The 20,455-nt window shown below is 35.6% G+C and overlaps 1 protein-coding gene across 4 annotated transcripts in view; it reads right to left on the bottom strand.

Annotated features, from left to right (window-relative positions):
* Positions 1 to 15,588: 15,588 nt before the first annotated feature.
* mink1 (misshapen-like kinase 1) overlaps positions 15,589 to 20,455 on the bottom strand; it is a 232,261-nt gene continuing 227,394 nt past the window's right edge. For all 4 annotated transcript variants that reach the window (XM_039747227.1, XM_039747228.1, XM_039747229.1 and 1 more), the window contains one exon: positions 15,589 to 15,890. In XM_039747227.1, coding sequence (XP_039603161.1) covers positions 15,807 to 15,890 — 84 coding nt within the window. In that variant the 3' untranslated portion in view covers positions 15,589 to 15,806. The remainder of the gene's footprint in view (positions 15,891 to 20,455) is intronic.

The following is a 20,455-nucleotide window of genomic DNA, read 5'->3' as shown; positions in this document are numbered from 1 at the left end:
GAGTAAATCCTGCTGGACTTTTCACACTTCCAGGCCTTACTGATGTGAGCTGTATGGCCTCTACTAGAAAATAACTAAAAATGCATAAATGAAACAATTAAAAACAAATGGTGCTACTAATTTTAAATACGGTGTTAATTATCAAGCTTCATTGGTAAACTGGAAAATTCAGATTGCACATGTGCACACAAAACCAAGGTTATGTGGAAGGTCAACTAGCCCAGCCAGAGCCAGAAACAGACTTGTGATACCCGACACAAAGACGGTTGCATATACTACAAAAAGCCATAATTTTATAGGTAATTAGTCACTGCATGTGAGAGAAAACAGTAAAAAAATGCTTAAGACACAACTGGGTGTTATCATAAAGAGTTAAATTAGTGAGAGGGTGTATCTTGAGGTTAGTCAAAGATGTTTATATTAGAGAATGGAGGGCAGGAAGGATAGGCCAGATTTAAAACTTCATCTGAAGCGACAGGCAGCAGTCATTCAACACAAATACAAATTTCAAGCAGACAGTTAAAAGCTACAATACATTATTATAATAATAAATAATAATACTTAACACACATTGGTGAGGCCTCATCTGGAGTACTGTGCAGTTTTGGTCCCTGGCTACACAAAGGACATAGCAGTGTTGGAAAAAGACCAGAGAAGAGCAACTAGGCTGATTCCAGGGCTACAGGGGAGGAGTTATGAGGAAAGATTAAAAGAGCTGAGCCTTTTAACTCTAAGCAAAAGGAGATTAAGTTGAGACATAAATGATGCGTTTAAAATTATGAAGGGAATTAATGAAGTGGATAGAGAAATCGAAAACACTGGGACACAGCTGGAAACTTGCTAAGAGTAAATTTCACACAAACATTAGAAAGTTGTTATTTACATAGAGAACCTTAGAAACTTGGAAGTTACTCAGCAGTGTGGTAGACAGTAGACTTTAAAGCATTTCAAAACTTCACTAAATTCTTCTTAAAAAACATTAAGTCGGTAGGACTAGCGAGATTTGTTAAGCTAAATAGTCTATTCTCATCTTGATTCTAATATTCTTTAAAAAAAGAAAAAAAACTTCAGTTGCTTTAATGCTAAGAGAATCAAAATAAAACAAGTACGTTGAGAGTTATTCGTAGTTATGATATTATAAACACCCGAGATGCGGCATAGGAAGGACTGAGACAAAAATAGGTGGCTATTGAATGGTCCTTGAAAGGACCGTTTATTTAATCCCCTTTCAACTCCCGCCACTGTCCTGGGGAGACACCGCTCAAAACCCTGTAGCTTTTTTAGGGGATCACTGTCCCCACAAACCTTCACGTCACACTGACTGACTTTTTATGTTTGCCAAGTCCAACCTGCTGTGTCATTTAATGTACCTCCTTAGCCTTATATTTAACCCTGGAAACTTTTAACAGGAAAAAATATTACTACGTGTAACAAAAAACCTCTAAACAACAAAACATCAACATAATCACAGTAGTAAAGATACATTCAATGTTCACTACTGTACCAATGCAGATTTAGTCCTTGGTGGGAAATATTTTGATACAGGCATCAATGTATAAGCCTAACATCACTCTCAGGACGGTAGAAGTGCATATTGTTGTGCACTTCTCTTACATTTTCTTTGTTGTTTGCGCATGAGATGTTAGAACGTCAGTGCCTGATTGACACACCACTTGTGTTATTGCAGGCGAACACAACGTAAGCCTCGGTAACATCCACATTTTCTATAAGAATTTGAAAGTTGCTGCATTGTGAACAGTCATCACTATTGCTTGATTCAAGTGATGGCTCAGTTTCAGTTTGTTCTAAATCTGGCTTTACAGCTTTTCGTTTAAAAGCAATTGTGGCTACACCCACTTATATTTCTAATCGGATACATTGGATTGTTGGGAAAACAAATGAAATAACCAACATTTTGTTCATTCATCAGGGTCTCAGTGGGAACAAATACAATGCAAATTCCAATGCCTTAGGATTTTGTCCATTCTCAGGGCCTCCAAAGAGGGATCTTTTGCTCTATGTCACAGCCTTCTTGCCTTTGGGAAGAGATGTGTTTGGTTTGCACTTTTTGCGCTGTCAATTATTTCCTTTGTCTCATTTACAATATAATTCTGGTTACCTGCTATATTGATCATCCTCTTTGCAGACTGTCCAACAAAGCATTTAGATTTTCAGAAAGTTCATCTATACTAATAAAAGGCAAAGCCCTCACTGACTGACTGACTCACTCACTCATCACTAATTCTCCAACTTCCCGTGTAGGTAGAAGGCTGAAATTTGGCAGGCTCATTCCTTACAGGTTACTTACAAAAGTTAAGCAGGTTTCATTTCGAAATTCTACACGTAACAGTCATAATTGAATCCTACTTATATACATATATATGTCCATAGCCTGCAGCTCGGTCGCCATGTGAGGCGGAGTTGCGTCCCCCATCACAACGCCTCCCACGTAGGTGGCTGGCTGCCTACCTATATTGCGTCCCCAACCCATGCCTCCCACGTAGGTGGTTGGCTGCCTGCTCATATAAGGCCGTCAGTTGCTCCGGTCTCTTCATTCTCTTCTTTGCTTCGCCACAGTATTTACGTCTCCCTACTGATAACTGCAGCCTTTTTATTTAATCCACAGCTTCTCCGCTGTTTTATTGTTCGTTTATTACAATGCAAAGTTATCGATGAAGGAGGTTGCATGCTTACAACGCTTGACAGATGCCGAATGTCACTTCAACACAAGTCCTGCAAATACTAACGTAATTGAAACAAACCATGAAACTCAAACAGATTATGACAGCAGCAATCCAAGCTGTGAGAAAACAGTAAAAAAGAGACGTCTCAGACGTTGTGGTACATTTTCTCATGCAGCTAGATGGAAACAACTTTGTGACGCTGCCACCAAATACTTGCAGAAAAATCCACCAGTTAATAGACACACTGTCGCTAAATACTCGCAGGCAATTCCACAAGTTCACAGACATGCTGCTGTTAAATATTCACAGTCAAATCCACAAGCTAATACCAGGAATGCCTGTTAAACATCTTAGATTCATGAGTAGTGATTTGGGTAGTGAGATGTCTATCGAGGTGATCACCATAGATCAAAGAACTTACCGAGTGGTTTCCATGCCTGGAGATGCCGCCTGCCTTTTACATTCTCTGTGTTACATATTGCACGGGCATATCAGGCTCACTTTTGATATCTGGAGGAACATTGCGTCTTATGTATTGAATGACTGGGACAGGTTCAAGGTGTGGACTGATGACGGTACAGGAGATAATTATACTACACAGGGGCACTAGAAGAGTGAAATGCTTAAGCCCTTCACCTATGCTTCTGCATGTGAGTTGATGGCTGCCGCTGAATTGTTCGGTTGTCACTTTCAAGTCTACCGAAATAGCCAAATATTTTACACCTTTGGAGAACCGCCAATGCCTCTTAAACATCTTGGATTCACAGGTGACGATTTCAGTAGTGAACACGTTGAAGTTTATGAATGTTTAAACTCTCAAAAGCTGGATGTGAAGTTATCGATGAAGTCGGTTGTATGCTTACAACGCATGACAGATGCCGAAAGTCACTTCAACACAAGTCCTGAAAACATTAACGTAAGTGAAACAAACCATGAAACTCAAACCGATTATGACAGCAGCAATCCAAGCTGTGAGAAAACAGTAAAAAGGAGACGTGTCAGACGTCGTGCTACATTTTCTGATGCAGCTAGACAAAAACAACTTTGTGATGCTGCCACCAAATACTCGCAGAAAAATCCACAAGTTAATAGACACGCTGTCGCTAAATGTAACTTGAACACAACACGTCCTCCAAATACGAACCTGATTGAAAGAAATAATGATAATCAAATCCTTGACAGGAAAACACTCATAACAGTGACAAAACAATTACATTGACAATCATGTTACATTATTTTTAAAATGTTTCCTTTTCTTTTTCATAAATTATGTAACACACTACTTCGCCGCTGCGAAGCGCGGGTATTTTGCTAGTGGCATTATATATTTGCCCTGACCTTGGCCTCAGTTGGGGAGATTTTTTTTTGTCTTTTTTTTGCAAGCCTGGTGCTTACTTGCCATCTTTAACAATGTACCTGTAAGTCATAGGTAATTTCTTGACATCTATATTCATTTCCAACCTAACATAAACGGATATTGGGGGCATTCTTTGGTTGAAGCAACACATTAAAGTTGGCTTATGATTTATAGATAGGTCATGACTGGGACAGTTTTTGGAACATTTTGTAAACATGTTTAGATTTAGGATCAACCTATACATTTGTGGAGTTTTCCTTTGACTTGTCATAAGAAGTATAAAATTATAAACTGGTATGAACCCAGTGGCCCACCATCATCATCCTACACAACCGGTAGGACCACAATCAGGTTTAAGATAAGTTTAGGAAGTATTAGTGGTGCAACGGATCACTGTTGATCCGTGATCTGAACCGATTCCTGCCCACGGTTCGGTCCACACGTGATCCGAAGATCCGAGAAAAAAAAAGTTCTACCGTACTGTGCGCATGTCTCTCGCTCACTGAACTGCAATTAAACTTCTCTCGCGCACTAACCCAGTAGCTCCCGCGCACTTATTCAACCTCTCGCACATTTTTCGCTCGACTTTTGCCCAGTTTGCCATTTCATATGTGTGGTCATGGCCAGCGGTAGCAGTTTAAGCAGAGGAGCTCGACAAACCTCTAGCATCATTTAAAAAAAAGTTTTAATCAATAATGCAACTTTCCCTGCAGCGACAATATGCAGCACCAACAGCAGCAGACACATCTCCTCCTCAAAATAAGTCGGCAATGGCAGAGCTTTTTGGTGAGACCTTTGCACAGAAGGACATGGTCAGCAAGGCTTTTGCTGACACCATCAAAGAGGAGGTGGTATCCTATGAGGCAGCAAGTGGCATTCCAGTCGATGGTGATCCACTGACTTGGTGGAAAAGCAACGAACGTGAATACCCTCACCTTTCCACAATGGCAAGACACCACCTTGCTGTGCCTGGCACTTCAGTGCCTACCTAGCTAGAGGGTGTTCTCAACAGCACGGGACATAGTTACAGCAAAGAGATATACACTTTCCCCAGATAATGCAGACATCCTCATGTTTTTGAAAAAAAAAAATTGAAATTATAGGTTCAGGTCTGCTTTGCTTTCTACTTTTTTGATGTTGTGGACAGTTTTTATTTCTCTCTCCATGTTCAAAGTAAGAAGCAATGATGCCTTAAATTGCATTTAAAGTTGTTTTTTATTGTGTCCACATTAAAGGAAATAGTTATCATGCCCTATATTGCACCTTAATTTTTATTTATATAATTGAGTGGAATGAGTCTTGAGTTGAATGTTTTTTAATGGGCAAAAAATACTTAACTAAATGGAGAGTTAAATTTGTCTTGTCTTTTTTTTTGCTGAATCGAAAATTGATGCGATCCGTGACTTAAAACTGTGATCCGATCCAAACCATGAGTTTTTTGATCCGTTGCACCACAAGGAAGTATTGTTAATTATTTCTTTACAAGAGCAATGCAGCAATTTACTATTAGTTGCAAATAACAAAACATACAACGGGCAATTAGGTAGTTTGGCAACACCATATGTGTATCATTAAGCTGCTGCTTTTAATGACATACAGTGGGATGCAAAAGTTTGGGCAACCTTGTTAATAGTCATTTTCCTGTATAAATCATTGGTTGTTACGATAAAAAATGTCAGTTAAATATATCATATAGGAGACATACACAGTGATATTTGAGAAGTGAAATGAAGTTTATTGGATTTACAGAAAGTGTGCAATAATTGTTTAAACAAAATCAAGCAGGTGCATAAATTTGGGAACCACAAAAAAGAAATGAAATCAATATTTAGTAGATCCGCCTTTTGCAGAAATTACAGCCTCTAAACGCTTCCTGTAGGTTCCAATGAGAGTCTGGATTGTGGTTGAAGGTATTTTGGACCATTCCTCTTTACAAAACATCTCTAGTTCATTCAGGTTTGATGGCTTCCGAGCATGGACAGCTCTCTTTAACTCACACCACAGATTTTCAATTATATTCAGGTCTGGGGACTGAGATGGCCATTCCAGAACGTTGTACTTGTTCCTCTGCATGAATGCCTTAGTGGATTTTGAGCAGTGTTTCGGTCGTTGTCTTGTTGAAAGATCCAGCCCCGGCGTAGCTTCAGCTTTGTCACTGATTCCTGGACATTGGTCTCCAGAATCTGCTGATACTGAGTGGAATCCATGCGTCCCTCAACTTTGACAAGATTCCCAGTCCCTGCACTGGCCACACAGCCCCACAGCATGATGGAACCACCACCATATTTTACTGTAGGTAGCAGGTGTTTTTCTTGGAATGCTGTGTTCTTTTTCCTCCATGCATAACGCCCCTTGTTATGCCCAAATAACTCAATTTTAGTTTCATCAGTCCACAGCACCTTATTCCAAAATGAAGCTGGCTTGTCCAAATGTGCTTGAGCATACCTCAAGCGGCTCTGTTTGTGCTGTGGGCGGAGAAAAGGCTTCCTCTGCATCACTCTCGCATACAGCATCTCCTTGTGTAAAGTGCGCCGAATGGTTGAACGATGCACAGTGACTCCATCTGCTGCAAGATGATGTTGTAGGTCTTTGGTGCTGGTCTGTGGGTTGACTCTGACTGTTCTCACCATTCGTCGCTTCTGTCTATCCGAAATCTTTCTTGGTCTGCCACTTCGAGCCTTAACTTGAACTGAGCCTGTGGTCTTCCATTTCCTCAATATGTTCCTAACTGTGGAAACAGACAGCTTAAATCTCTGGGACAGCTTTCTGTATCCTTCCCCTAAACCATGATGGTGAACAATCTTTGTCTTCAGGTCATTTGAGAGTTGTTTTGTGACCCCCATGTTGCTACTCTTCAGAGAAAATTAAAGGAGGAGAGAAACTTACAATTGACCCCCTTAAATACTCTTTCTCATTATAGGATTCACCTGTGTATATAGGTCAGGGGTCACTGAGCTTACCAAGCCAATTTGAGTTCCAATAATTAGTTCTAAAAGTTTTGGAATCAATAAAATGACAACGGTGCCCAAATTTATGCACCTGCCTGATTTTGTTTGAACATTTATTGCACACTTTCTGTAAATCCAATAAACTTCATTTCACTTCTCAAATATCACTGTGTGTGTCTCCTATATGATATATTTAACTGACATTTTTTATCGTAACAACCAACGATTTATACAGGAAAATAATGACTATTAACAAGGTTGCCCAAACTTTTGCATCCCACTGTACTGCATGAAGAGAAAGAATGAAGAAACAAAACAAAAAAAGGGGGTTGGTGGACAAGCTTAGAGTTTTAGGAAATATGTTTCTCTGCGGAACAGGTTATTGATTTGCCAAGAAAAATATTGGATGAAGTTGTCTCAGGCACAAGGAGCCAAATGTCTAATTAAATGGCATTACATAAACCAAATAATTTTACTACATAATGGGAACAGACAGTACACCAATAAAAAGTGCCAGACAGCAGAAGATGGCTAAAAACAAATCTTTAATAGAGAGAGAGAGGGAGAGGGAGAGGAAAAAGAAAAAAAAAAAAAAAACACTTCAAGGCCACGTTACTAAATGGTCAGCATTTGCCATTGAAAGGTATGTACATTGCAAGATTAAAATCTACATAGACCTTTGAGTTTGTTTTTGTTCTGTAAAAACTTGTTTTAAATACATATTGGTATTTAAGCATCAGTAAGCAGAAAAATAGTTTACAGATCATCCCCTCAAGGACCCCAGACAGTTTAAAAATCTGATGTGGTTTTCTGTAACACAAATTCTAGTAAAATATGAAATGCCAGTTATTGAGAGGCTAAACCAACCAAGAGATAGCTAATAATCAAGCACACATTACATACACAGGCTTTTAAAGTCTTAAATAAAAAAAATACAAATTAAACAATTTAAAATATCAATTAATGCACAGGAAAAACTGTACTGTTAAATGCAAATGCATATGGAAAACTGAAAAAAGATGCATCTGTGCAAATAATTTTGAACAAATCATTCACTGCCTCAGAAACCATTAAGGATATATCTATCTGGAAATCTGTTCTAAGTGATTTAACCTCTCAAATTACACAATGTCATCAATGCCATTAAAACATCAACTAATTATCACTTGCGCATCCTTTGTAATGTCTCTGCCAGTGAGGCGGAAATGTCAGAAATACTTTGTAGAGAAGCGATGGCTTTTGAATTACTTGTCAAATATTAACACAGTTAAAACTTTATTTTGTTCACTGAAGGTTCTGCTTTTGTATGGAGTTTCTCAAATTCTATTTCTTAAATAAAAGACTTAAAGTATGGCTGCACTAATTATAGAAATAAAGACCAGGCCATGTAAACTATGAACAAATGGCTAAAAGTAAAAATTTTATTGTTTACAGTGGTGTCACATTAACTGGGGCTTCTGTAAAGGCAAATACACATTATTCCATGTTAAGTACAATACCATGCTTCCCATACTTATGAAGTTGAAAATTAACATACGTTTAGCATTTGACTTGATATTTTACAAGTCATTCCAGAAAAAAAAAGGCCAGACCATACTGTATATACTACAAAACTTTATCTGATGAAATGAATGGTATGGCATATTCCCACTTATGCTTTTAGAATAATGATTTTTTCAATTGATCAATTCATCCATAACTCCAATTATATTTAATAATTCTATCATCATGCTTATATATTAGAAAAACAAAGTTACTTTGTTAAAGTATGACATTTATGAACAAAAGAAAAAACTTTAAAGAAGAGAAGAAAAAGTTAAAGATCATTTAATGAATGTGATGCTTTCAAGGGTTTAGTAAGTTTGAACATCTTCAATCTTATCTTCTATTAGAAACTTGTTTATGAAAATACAGCTAAACAATAAGTAGCTTTTCAGACAGCTTACACATCATTTTGTAGCTACTCTGTTTCAGTGTTTAATTTAGTAACTGTGTTTGAAAATGGCATTCTATAAAGCAGGAATGAGTGGACAGTCATTTAATACTATTGAAGACGTCCATGCCACCTACCACTGTTGAGAATGCAATCGTTTAATATGCTCTTTTCAACCTCTACCATTTTTTAATCAATTATAGACACTGTTACAGTCATTATTAATCAACATGGTTAAACAACATCATCCGACTTTGGTAAAGCAGTGGTAAACAAATGTGTTTTTTCATTGTAATCACGGTCTTAATTTATCCGTTTAAAGCATCAGAATTCTCATTCATCTCATTTACAAACCTTTTTCAGTGTTAGTCAACAATAAGTGCTTAATTTTTGTAAGAACAATTTGAAGGGGCTGTTTATTTCTGCTTTTATAGAACTATATTGCAATTCACTTCACATTAAGACTCGTGGGTCATTATGGTTAGAACTGCTACCTTAGCTGAAAGGTCTTGAACCCAAGTTCAATGTGCAATTTTCCTGGTGTTTAGCACAAGCAAAAGTAAATGTTAGTTTAACTACAGTATCAATTTGGTCATCTCAAGTGATTGTTAGTTACCCCATCTTTCCACACAAAAAAAATAAAATAAAAGCAGGTATAGTATATGTAGGTACAAATAGATAGCATGCCTTGCAAGGGACAGATTTAGGCACCAAATGTAGATGGGATGATAGATAAGACTAAGCCTTGCGATTAAGACATTCCACAAACACTGCAGGCACAAAAGTGAATTGTTATGCACCATAAGGAGGAGTGGATAATAAACTCAAAAATAATAAACTTGTTAGTATCCAAAATTAAACTTTTACGTGCTTATAAAACATCACATTAAAAACAGAAGAAAAATTAAATTGTCTGTAAATCATATTTACATCTAAGAGAATTAAGCAAGCAAATATTCCATAGTTATGAAACAGCCATTTACCACTAAACACCTACAGTCTCTTTGTCCCATGAACATAAAACTAATTTTTCCTAACACATATTTACAGTATCTGTAATCTGGCAACTTCAGTCTGATACTCTGCATATTATATAAATACAAATATTCATTATTGCATGTCCATTATTCTACTTCTACACATTTTTCTGTGGTGAACTTAAATGTCTAGTAGAGCAACATTCTTGCAAAGTTTTTGAAAGCAGGTAATTAAAGCACTTGAACTGGAAGGTTAGGTAGACCTTATCATATTATTTATCCGACTAATTAAGCAAACAAATCACTGAAAGATGTAAAGGGGTGTATTGTGCACAGGACATGGTTCACTCTGTAAATGGCCAATATTATAAGGGAAAGATTATATAACCCATAAAAAACTAGTTAAACCTCCCACAAATGCAAACCTTTTGCAAGACGCAAAAACACAAACATGAAGCCATAAAAGGGTCTCAAGAGAAAAATATTTAAAAACATTAAAATTAGATAAGTAATAGTACATTTTCAGCACAGCAATTTAGTTTCAGGTATACTAAACAGCTGAAAATATATAACAGTCTCTCTAAAAATGAAAAGACTATGCTAAGCATACATCTTTAAAAATTTGCCTTCTGCAAAAATTTCCACATATTTAGTTTTATTGTGCACAATGAGGGTGCACAAGCCATCTATAGCAGAATAAATGGCAATGCACATAAAATACACTTGTTAGTCAGCTCTAATTTATTCATGATTGGCACCATGCCAGTCTATTGCTTCAATGATTTGGTTAAATTCTAGTTATTCACAAAATTTTAATTTGGTGAAATTAATTTTAAAATGAATTACTACTGTTTTAACCTGTAAATTAATGGATGCTTTAACAGAATAAATGTTGTTTATGAATTACAATTATTTCTATAAAATTAATTGCAGACAGTCTGAGTAAACACTAGCAAATAACTGTTTAGAACTGAAAGATTATGTATTTTAGAAGCAGAACTGTTTAGTATTGTTTCTATCAAAAACATTTAGCTCAAAGCAACTGGCTCTTGCAAAGACATTGGTAAATATTACAAACAACTTCAAATCCACCAATTTTTTGCTGAATGTTTCATTTTTAAAACTAGCCGAAGTAATATAAAGGGTTTAAGCTGACTGTAAACTGCATAACATAATTATGACAGACTGTTTAAATATTCAGATTCTCCTGGTACCAAAAAATAGAAAGTAAAAATATATTATTCACATACATGTTGCAAATTTACAAAATAGGACATTTTTTCTTTAATAATTGTCATTACAACAGCAACTGAAAACAAATCAGCATATACATTCATTAGGCCAAATTCAAAACTAATTTACATTATATATTAGAGAGACATCCGATATAATTAACAGTTTTAAGTATAATACAGAAAATACTATGTGTTCTAAAGATTTACTATGCAGCTGCTAGAAGATAAATTTTGTGTTAAAATTTCATTTAATGCACAAAAAATGTTGACATCTCATTATATGGTTCCTTCTTTTTGTTCATCTTAACACGTTATTTGCAAATTTATAAATCACCAACAACACACATAATGGGACTTTGAAGAAAGCACATTATAATTTAGGAGAGTTTAAAAACAAACCAATTTTTTCATACAATTCTCAGTAGTATATAGTATATGGGACATTAAACATAAAAACATGATTTTTCACATAAACAAATCAAAAGCATTCTATATTCTTTAAAATAAGGTCTTAATGTGAAGGCAAAATGGAAATGAAAGCTTGGGTCTTTTGCAAAACATTCAATGCTAATAAACTTTTATGTTGTTGGCATCTGAAAGTACAAGAGCAGCATAACATATGTCTGCCTATTAATGTTCACAATTCTTAATGCATCAGCATATACTGGCTCACTCCAAACCTTACAGATGTCATACTTTTTCTCCAGTAACTATCCAAGTATATTATTAAATAAATGCAGAAACAAGCTAAAATTAAACAATCATCAGTTTTAGTTGTGACAGAAAGACAGGTGGCTAAAAATACTTCTTATACAACATATATATAACATCTAAAAAAAGCTCACTTTAGTCTCTGAATTGGAAAAGTCAATGCAAACATTTTGATAGTACGTCGCAACAAAAACAAAGTACACTTATTTCATGAGAAATGTATCCTTCAAAAGGATGAAGAAAAGATCACATTAGGCAATTTTTCAAACTGTATACAGGATATATGATTTGGTAAACACTAACTTATCTGGTTAAGAAAGAAGGCTAGGGAAGATGGAAAAAAAAAACCTCAAAATAAAACAAAAAGAGGTTGGAGGTACACAATTTATCCAGATAGTCCAGTGCAATTCTACATTGAATAATTTTGGAAGAGCAAAAGTTAGAAATAACATTTCACCTTATTTTGAATTTTACCCCCAAAAAAATAAAATGTTAACTTACTCATTACACAGGTTTATTATAATAATGTAATCTAGAAGAGAAAGATTAATGTAAAATACTGTGGCTTTATTAATATTCTGATATTAATTTAATTTCTCCCCTTCAGCTACTCTAAGTACCCTTTTAAAATATACTTCTCTAACAAGTAATGTAAATCAACCTAAAAACATCATGAGAAAAATGTCACAAGACATGATCCTCCTTTCTCATGTGTTGCCTGTGGGAAAAAATACTAATGTATTGTATGCAGTGTGAACATAAAATAAACCTTTCCAGTTCTCTTAAAAAAAAAAGTTAAGAATTCACAAACTTTTTTTGTGCTGAAAATGGAATCCAGTGCAGAATAACAATGTTCCTCCAATGGGCTTCCCATACTATTTTGCGATAATAAGGCAATTAATTCACTTTGTAGTAAAAAGAAGACAGTTTTCAATTCTATCTTGTAAAATGGTATTTTTTGGATCCACCACATAGTAGACAAGGAGAAAAAAAACCCACCAAATTTCCTATGGTATTACTTTTAAAAACACTGAAACTACCTAAGCATCAAAACTTAAAGTACTAAACGATACAGTGTAGGGCTAAGCAATATAAAAGAATAATGGGGCATCCTAATAACGTGGGCTGGAAAAAAGATTATTTCTGTGGTCTGAAACAATCTTACTGAATTTACACAGCTATGATATTTACATGTTTACTTTCCAAATTTTAAAACTGTATATTAAAATACATAAATGCCTCCTGAAATAACATGCGATTGAAGGCAATTTTTTGAAAGGATTAAAGTCTACAAATTTTGCAGGCATATTGTACAATAAATAAATGGGCTAGCAACTGGATATTGAGAAAATATATATAGTTATGTATATTAGTTCTTTACGTATGTACTTTAATAATGTGCATCAGCATATACCTCTCTTTTCCCTGCAAAGCGTAAGTTAATCTTTTCCATTTTACAAAATATTCTCTCATTTCTAAAAGCATATAAAGTACATAAAGTAGATCTTTGGTTTCTACAGATTTCAGTTCAACTTAACCAAGGCATTGGCTATGTTACTATTTTAAAACAATTCCACACAAAAATAAGGATATGTTTTTAAGAGTGAACCAATTTTGCATTTCATAAAAAGACAAAAAAACAAAACAAACAAAAGTGAAAGAAAACGATTAGCCTACACACACACAAAAAATCACTTTCCCCCCTTACACTGATGACATTTTCTCTTAGGTGGACTCACATTAAAAACACCTTTCTTTATAGAAATAATTCAAAATTAATTATAGCAATTGTATCAAAATCAAGACAATAGAGCCAAAAAATCAAAGCCATGGTAAGTCACATGGAACATTTTAGTGTTAGGCCTTAAAATTGAAAACTGATAGTGTTTTTACACTGTACCAGGAAATTTCTTTTAAAAAAAACACATGTCTATATTGAAATATTAATGTAGCTCTGTCAACAGCATAAAAAATAAAATGTAAAGCCAAAGTTGTTACCATATGCATGTTTAACATTTAATTAATAATTAAATACTGAGGCATTCCTGTCCACCAATAATTTCTTATTGACACTTGATTGTTTCCCCTTTATCAATGCACTTTAATAACAAAATTCAAATATTGAAGGTTAGGGACTATCTGAATAAGTAGGGCAAAAACAATTTGTGGACTGCCCGTGTTCACAACTATACCTACAAGTTACAAGTCCTTGCTCAGTTGGTGAACCAATGCTACTGAAAACATCTCTATAGCTTGCCAAAACTATTCATTCTTATAGTACTATAAAAATATCTTTTTTTTTTTTTTTTATTCTCAACTGACCCACTTTATCTTTCCCAAAATGAGATACAGATACCTTACAAAAATTAAATTAAGACAGTTTTATTTCCTCAAATAAAGTGCAAACTGACAATTAATAGTATGTAAACCTTTCCACAATGCCTAACTTTCACATGAAAGAAAGACACGACAAGGCTTATTCTAATTTAAGATATGTTTAGATTTCTGAAGGGAATTAATACAATGTTCACTGTGCTCTGGCTCTGTGGACCACTCCACAATTCTGATTGAATAGACGCAAATTAAAAAGGAGATAATTTCAATTGGACAAACCAGACTAACTATTTTCTAGATGTTATATGTAACGCTTTCTAATCCCTTTATTTTTTCTTAATGTATGGCTTTTGTCAAGCACATATAAAAGTATATAAATTAAATGTATAATTTTACAATTTATATCAATTCTGAACTTTTTTTCCCCCCAAAACACTTAAACATTGCATCTGAACAGCAACTAGTCCATATTAAAGGCAGTAAGATGTATTTTTTTCTTTTCAATAAATGATTCCTTGTTAGCTTATGATGATAATAGTAGATGGGTCTTAAAATAAGCTCTAGATTGTCTTTTACTGTGAACAGACACTGTTTCATTATAAAAAAGCAAATTCAGAGACCACTATCTACATACGCCTTAGCAAACAGGTTTTGCTTTTATTCCACAGTGATACACATATTAAAAAATCTGTAATTTGAAATTATATCAAGTTTCTAAATTATTAACATGAGACCTTCCTTTGTTGAAACTCTAGCAGAAAAATCTCATGAGACCACAACATTTTGCATTCTTTACAAGCTATACTTTTTATCTTGTAATGTGCCGCCACTGCATCAGGTTAAGAAAAGAGATAAAAATATTAATTTGTAATAATGAAAAACTCAACTTTGTAGTCATCATAGTGCATTAAAGCAGTGAAAATTGACTAATGTGTATCAGAACCTGTAACAATAAAAGCAAGCTGCATGAGAAATTTACAGTAATTGTGAAATTAAAATATACAGGGCACTCTTGAGATTGACTCTCATGATGAAATAAAACTTAAAAGTAAACAAAATTGATTTATATTTTCTATTGACTAAACAGGGAAAAAATCCATGATCCTAGCCATTTATATTTATAAAAAGAATCCTAAAACTAAAAGGTAAAGAAATCGCCACCTAAATTAAGCATAATAGGTAACAGTCACATGATCACAAAAAACATCCGATATGCCAAACATTATTCCAGCAAAGAACCACAGGTGAAAGAAAAAGCTTTGGCACACATTTCTCAGCTTCAAAATAGTAACATAACACCCTCTCTTTTATATATATATATATATATATATATATATATATATATATATATATATATATATATATATATATATATATATATATATATATATATATATATATATATATATATAAAAAAAAAGAGAGAGAGAGAGACAGACCCCTTTCAGATCCACCACATACACAGATGGTGGGATCAATATATACAGTACAGATCAAGGTCTAAACCAAGAAAATCTTTAATTAAAGCAGCTTTCGTAATTATACTCTCCCAGCAGATGTGGAATTTTCATGCTGTAGGTTGTATTCAAGTTTGAACTTTTCTTTCATTTACAATTACAGTTGCTGTTTACCAGTTCATGATGCAGTTCCTGTTCAGAGTCATAAAGTACACTTGACTACTTCCACCTGAACGCACTGATGCAAAAAACACCTAAGAAAAGACAAAATATTAAAAATGATCATTCTAAAATTTACATCTTTCAAACATGCCACTTACCAGTGACATTTAATGTGAAAATAATGTAAATTATTAAAAATTGGCCACAGTATCTTCCTAAATAAAGTAAGATCAACTGGATTTTTATTTAACCAAACAATCCTGCTACCTTCATTAGATTAGGCAGTCATTTTATTGTGAGATTCAATTTTAATTTCTTAAAATATAAAATGTATATATTAACCACTTTTATTTTACACAAAAACATATCATGAATACTTGATAAACTACATTCATCTGCTTGTAATGTGAAACCCATTCAAGCAGCAATGGGTGCAAGGCATGAATTAAACAAGGAAAATGTTACCAACTGGTCACTTAGCACCGCTACACTCACTTATTAACTCATGCACTCATAGACACATACAGTTGGAGTTGCCAATATGTGATTATATGTTTATCAGTTAATCACTGACATGATGTTTAAAAACCATAAAAAATATTTTTTTGTTTAAATAATGAGAAAAGGTGTCTAGATCAAAGTTATATGCCTGCTAAAGCAGTTACAACATGCTCTAATAATACTAAAAACAGGATGGTGAAGTGAAGTGTATAAAATTGTTATAAACAACTGATACAGAAACTTTGCTTGCTGAACTTTCTAATTTTGTATGAGGCTGTGACACTCCACCTTAGATGCAATTTGTATAGAAACCCAGATAAACTCATTCTTTAAACACATGTTCATGATGAATGCACATCTTTATTGCATATCTCAATTTTGGTTAGGGGATTACTCCCCAAAATATTAAAGATTTATGCACTGCTCCTTACTTGAAAACATATCAACATTAAAGCTTCTGGAAAAGAACTGAGAAAGAGTGAGGTTTGTGAGAAAGGTTGATGTGGGCTCACTGATCATCTTATTTGGAATACAATGCGTTTGGAACTGTAATACATTTATGGTAGGGATGCACGATAATATCGGCCACAGATAATTATCGGCCGATAAAAGACAATTATGACATCATACAGATAATTCCGATAATGAAAAATCCACCGATAAAATGGTCCGATAATAAAACCCTCAAATAGTACACTTGCCCGACTGTTTTCTCCCCCTACTATGCTCTCGGCTCCTCACCCCCACCCATCCTGCAAGCTTCTGTCGCATGTAAGTGACGTCACAGATCTGTCTGCAAGACAACACACTGGAAAACATGGCGGTGAATTCCTCCGTGGGCTTTCTATAGCGTGTCAGAGAAAGATGATTCACTCGCTGTTTGTAACGCATGTTCTGCAAAAGTGCCACGAGGGGGTAAAAAAAGAACAAGCTACAACACAACAAATCTTATAAGTCACTTAAAAACCAGACACCGCGACAACGTGTGGAAGGAATATGAAGCTGCTACCAGTGCTAAGGTTAGCGCTCTTCTCGACAACAAACGAAAAGCCTCTGGACTGGTAACTATTGACGAGGTATTTGATAAATGTAAAAACTTTACTAAAAAGTTCAACAAGAATGACCCACGAGCTAAGGGATTAACGACAGAATCATGGAAATAATAGCCTTTGCTGACCAGCCGTTTTCTTTCATAGAGGACCTAAGCTTTCAGCAGCTAATGCACTATTTGGAGCCACGTTATGAAATACCCAGCTGCCGCTACTTTTTAGACACCTGTCTACCAGATCTGTACCAGGTTCTTGCAACACACATTCATAGTTTGCTTGACAAAAATGCGAAACACATCAGTCTTACCACGGACATATGGACTTCTGATGTTAGTCAGGTGAGCATGCTAAGCATGACTGCTCAATGGCTTGATGAAGAATACAACATGCACAGGGCCACGCTCCACGCACAGGAACTCCCTGGATCCCACACTGCCCAAGCGATCAACAACACATTTGAAAAAATATTTCAGCACTGGAATATAGGGAAGGAGACTGTGCATGTTGTGCTGCGGGACAATGCACGGAACATGATCAAGGCAATGGAGTTGTGCGGGGTTGCCAGCCTGGGCTGCATGGCCCATACTTTACAGCTCGCAGTAAACGGCTGTCCTAAGTCAAAGAACTGTATCTGACTGTATTGCTATAGGGCGTAAAATTGTTGGCCATTTCAAGCACTCACAAGTAGCCACTTCAACTCTGGCTCAGTTAAACATGAGACTTGGAATAACACCTGCCCGTCTTCAACAAGATGTGCCCACTCGATGGAACAGCACATTTTATATGCTCAGGAGCCTATTGCAGCAAAAGCAGGCGCTTGCAGCGTATGGAGTTGATAATAAATTACCCGCAACACTGAGCCCATTGCAATGGACCCTTATTGAGAACATGCTTACCATTCTAGATCCGTGTGAGCAGCGGACGAGAGACATAAGCAGAGTCACTGCTACAGCTGCTGATGTTATTCCTGCAGTTCAAGCTTTGAAACGCTTCTTAACAAAGAATGTTCCCACAGACCATGGTGTGAAAACATCCAAGAGCACGCTGTTAGAGGCTGTTAAACGGTTTGATCACATTGAAGCGGAGCCACTGTATGTACTGGCAACAATTTTGGACCCCAGATACAAGGACCGGTACTTCACTACAAGCAAACAACAGGCGAGAGAAATGCTACCGGAACGGTTGGAGTCCAGCCTGGACCCCAGTGATTCACTATGTAAGTTTTTTTCCATATATTACTTTTAAATAAATTTGTGTGTATTAAACATTTTTAGAGGACTAGCGCTCAATTGCAGGTTGTGTTATAAATTGACATGAGCAGTTAAAATAATAAACCTTGTTTTTTGTGTCCCAGCAGACAGTCCAGATGAACCACAGGCACAGACCACCAAAGCAGATGGGAAGAGTTCAACTTCTCTCCTTGACATGTATGCTGAAATCCTTAAAGAAAATGATGATGGCACTCAATATGCAGGGCTGAGCAATACTGTTGTTGTGGAGGTACATTGCTTTCTTTTTTTTAATTAAAATTTACTGAAAAATGGACTGACTGAACTTAAAAATATTTGTATTTTAGATGCAAACATATCTCTCTGAGTCTACACTTCCAATGAGCCCAGAGAACCCACCTGAAAACCACGAGAAGACCATGACACCACTTGAGTGCTGGAACAGCAACAAGTACCGTTTCCCACACCTGGCACAGCTTGCACGCAAATACTTGTCCGCCCCCTGCACTAGCATTGATAGCGAGCGTTTGTTTTCTGCTGCTGCAAATGTACTGGATGAGAAAAGAAACAGACTAAGCTGTGACAAAGCAGAGATGCTGCTTTTGTCAAGAAAAATCTCCCACTGATCAGACCCCAGTTAACAAAGAAAAATAAATGAAATATAGCTGTTGTTCTATGCCTTTTGGCATTCTGATTTGTAAGGTCATGCTGTTGTTGTTATGTTCGTGAAAAGTCCAGTTTGTTAAGGCACAACTTTATAAGACTTAGCTAGCAGCCATTTATTTTGCACTTAAGTTGAAGATTAATGCACTTAATTACAAGAATAAGCAAAATTCACTTTATTTGAAGAGTAAACAAGCATTTTATTTTAAGAGTAAGCTAGCATTTTTTGCACTTTTATTTAGGCTAATAATTTTTGTATTGAGAAAATGCACTTGTTGCATTATTTAAGATCAAGTCTTATTTGTTCTGTCAATTGTAAAGGCCTTTCGTTGTTGACAGATTATCAAAGCATGTTATTTATGCTGAAAAAGTTAATAAAATAACTTTTTGTACAATGTGTTCAGTTTCTTTTCAGATGAATATAGTGCTATAGGTTTATTAGGTTAAATCAGAGCTATACTTACTTTGTACTTATACATTTTACTCAGGTATTTTAAAATGTAATTATCGGTTGGTTATCGTATCGGCTGTGAAAATTCATTATCGCATCCCTAATTTATGGGGTTATTTTCTTTTCAACTGAGTAAAACGCGACACCAATATATAATTTTACTGTATATATACAGTAATCCTCGCTATATCGCGCTTTGACTTTCGGGTTTCACTCTATCGCTGATTTTAAATGTAAGCACATCTAAATATATATCACAGATTTTTCGCTGGGTCATGGATTTCTGCAGACAGTGGGTCTTTTAATTTATGCTACACGCTTCCTCAGTTTGTTTGCCCTGTTGATTTCATGCAAGGGACGCTATTGGCGGATGGCTTAGAAGCTACCCAATCAGATCATGTATTACATATTAACTAAAACTCCTCAATGCTATAAGATATGCATCCCTCGCAGAGCTTGATTGTTTGCTCGTCTCTGCCTCTCTCTCACCCTCTTTGACATTCTCTCGCCTGGACGGAGGGGCTGTTTGCTTAAAAGATACTGACGCTCCTCTAAAAAATGCCGCTTTATTGCGGTGCTCGCATATTTAAAAGCACACGCTTTGATTTTTGATTGTTGCTTTAATCTCGCTCTCTCTCCGGCGTTCTGCTGCCTGACGGAGAAGATGTGAGCAGAGGGCTGTTTTAGAAGATACTGGACGCTCCTCTAAAAATGCCGCAAACTTAAAAGCACACGTATTGATTTTTGATTGTTTGCTTTTCTTT

The sequence above is a fragment of the Polypterus senegalus genome, chromosome 3 (assembly GCF_016835505.1).
Source record: "Polypterus senegalus isolate Bchr_013 chromosome 3, ASM1683550v1, whole genome shotgun sequence".
Classification (NCBI taxonomy): domain Eukaryota; kingdom Metazoa; phylum Chordata; class Cladistia; order Polypteriformes; family Polypteridae; genus Polypterus; species Polypterus senegalus.
Note: the sequence above shows the minus strand (reverse complement) of the source record. Positions and strands in the feature narration are given on the sequence as shown.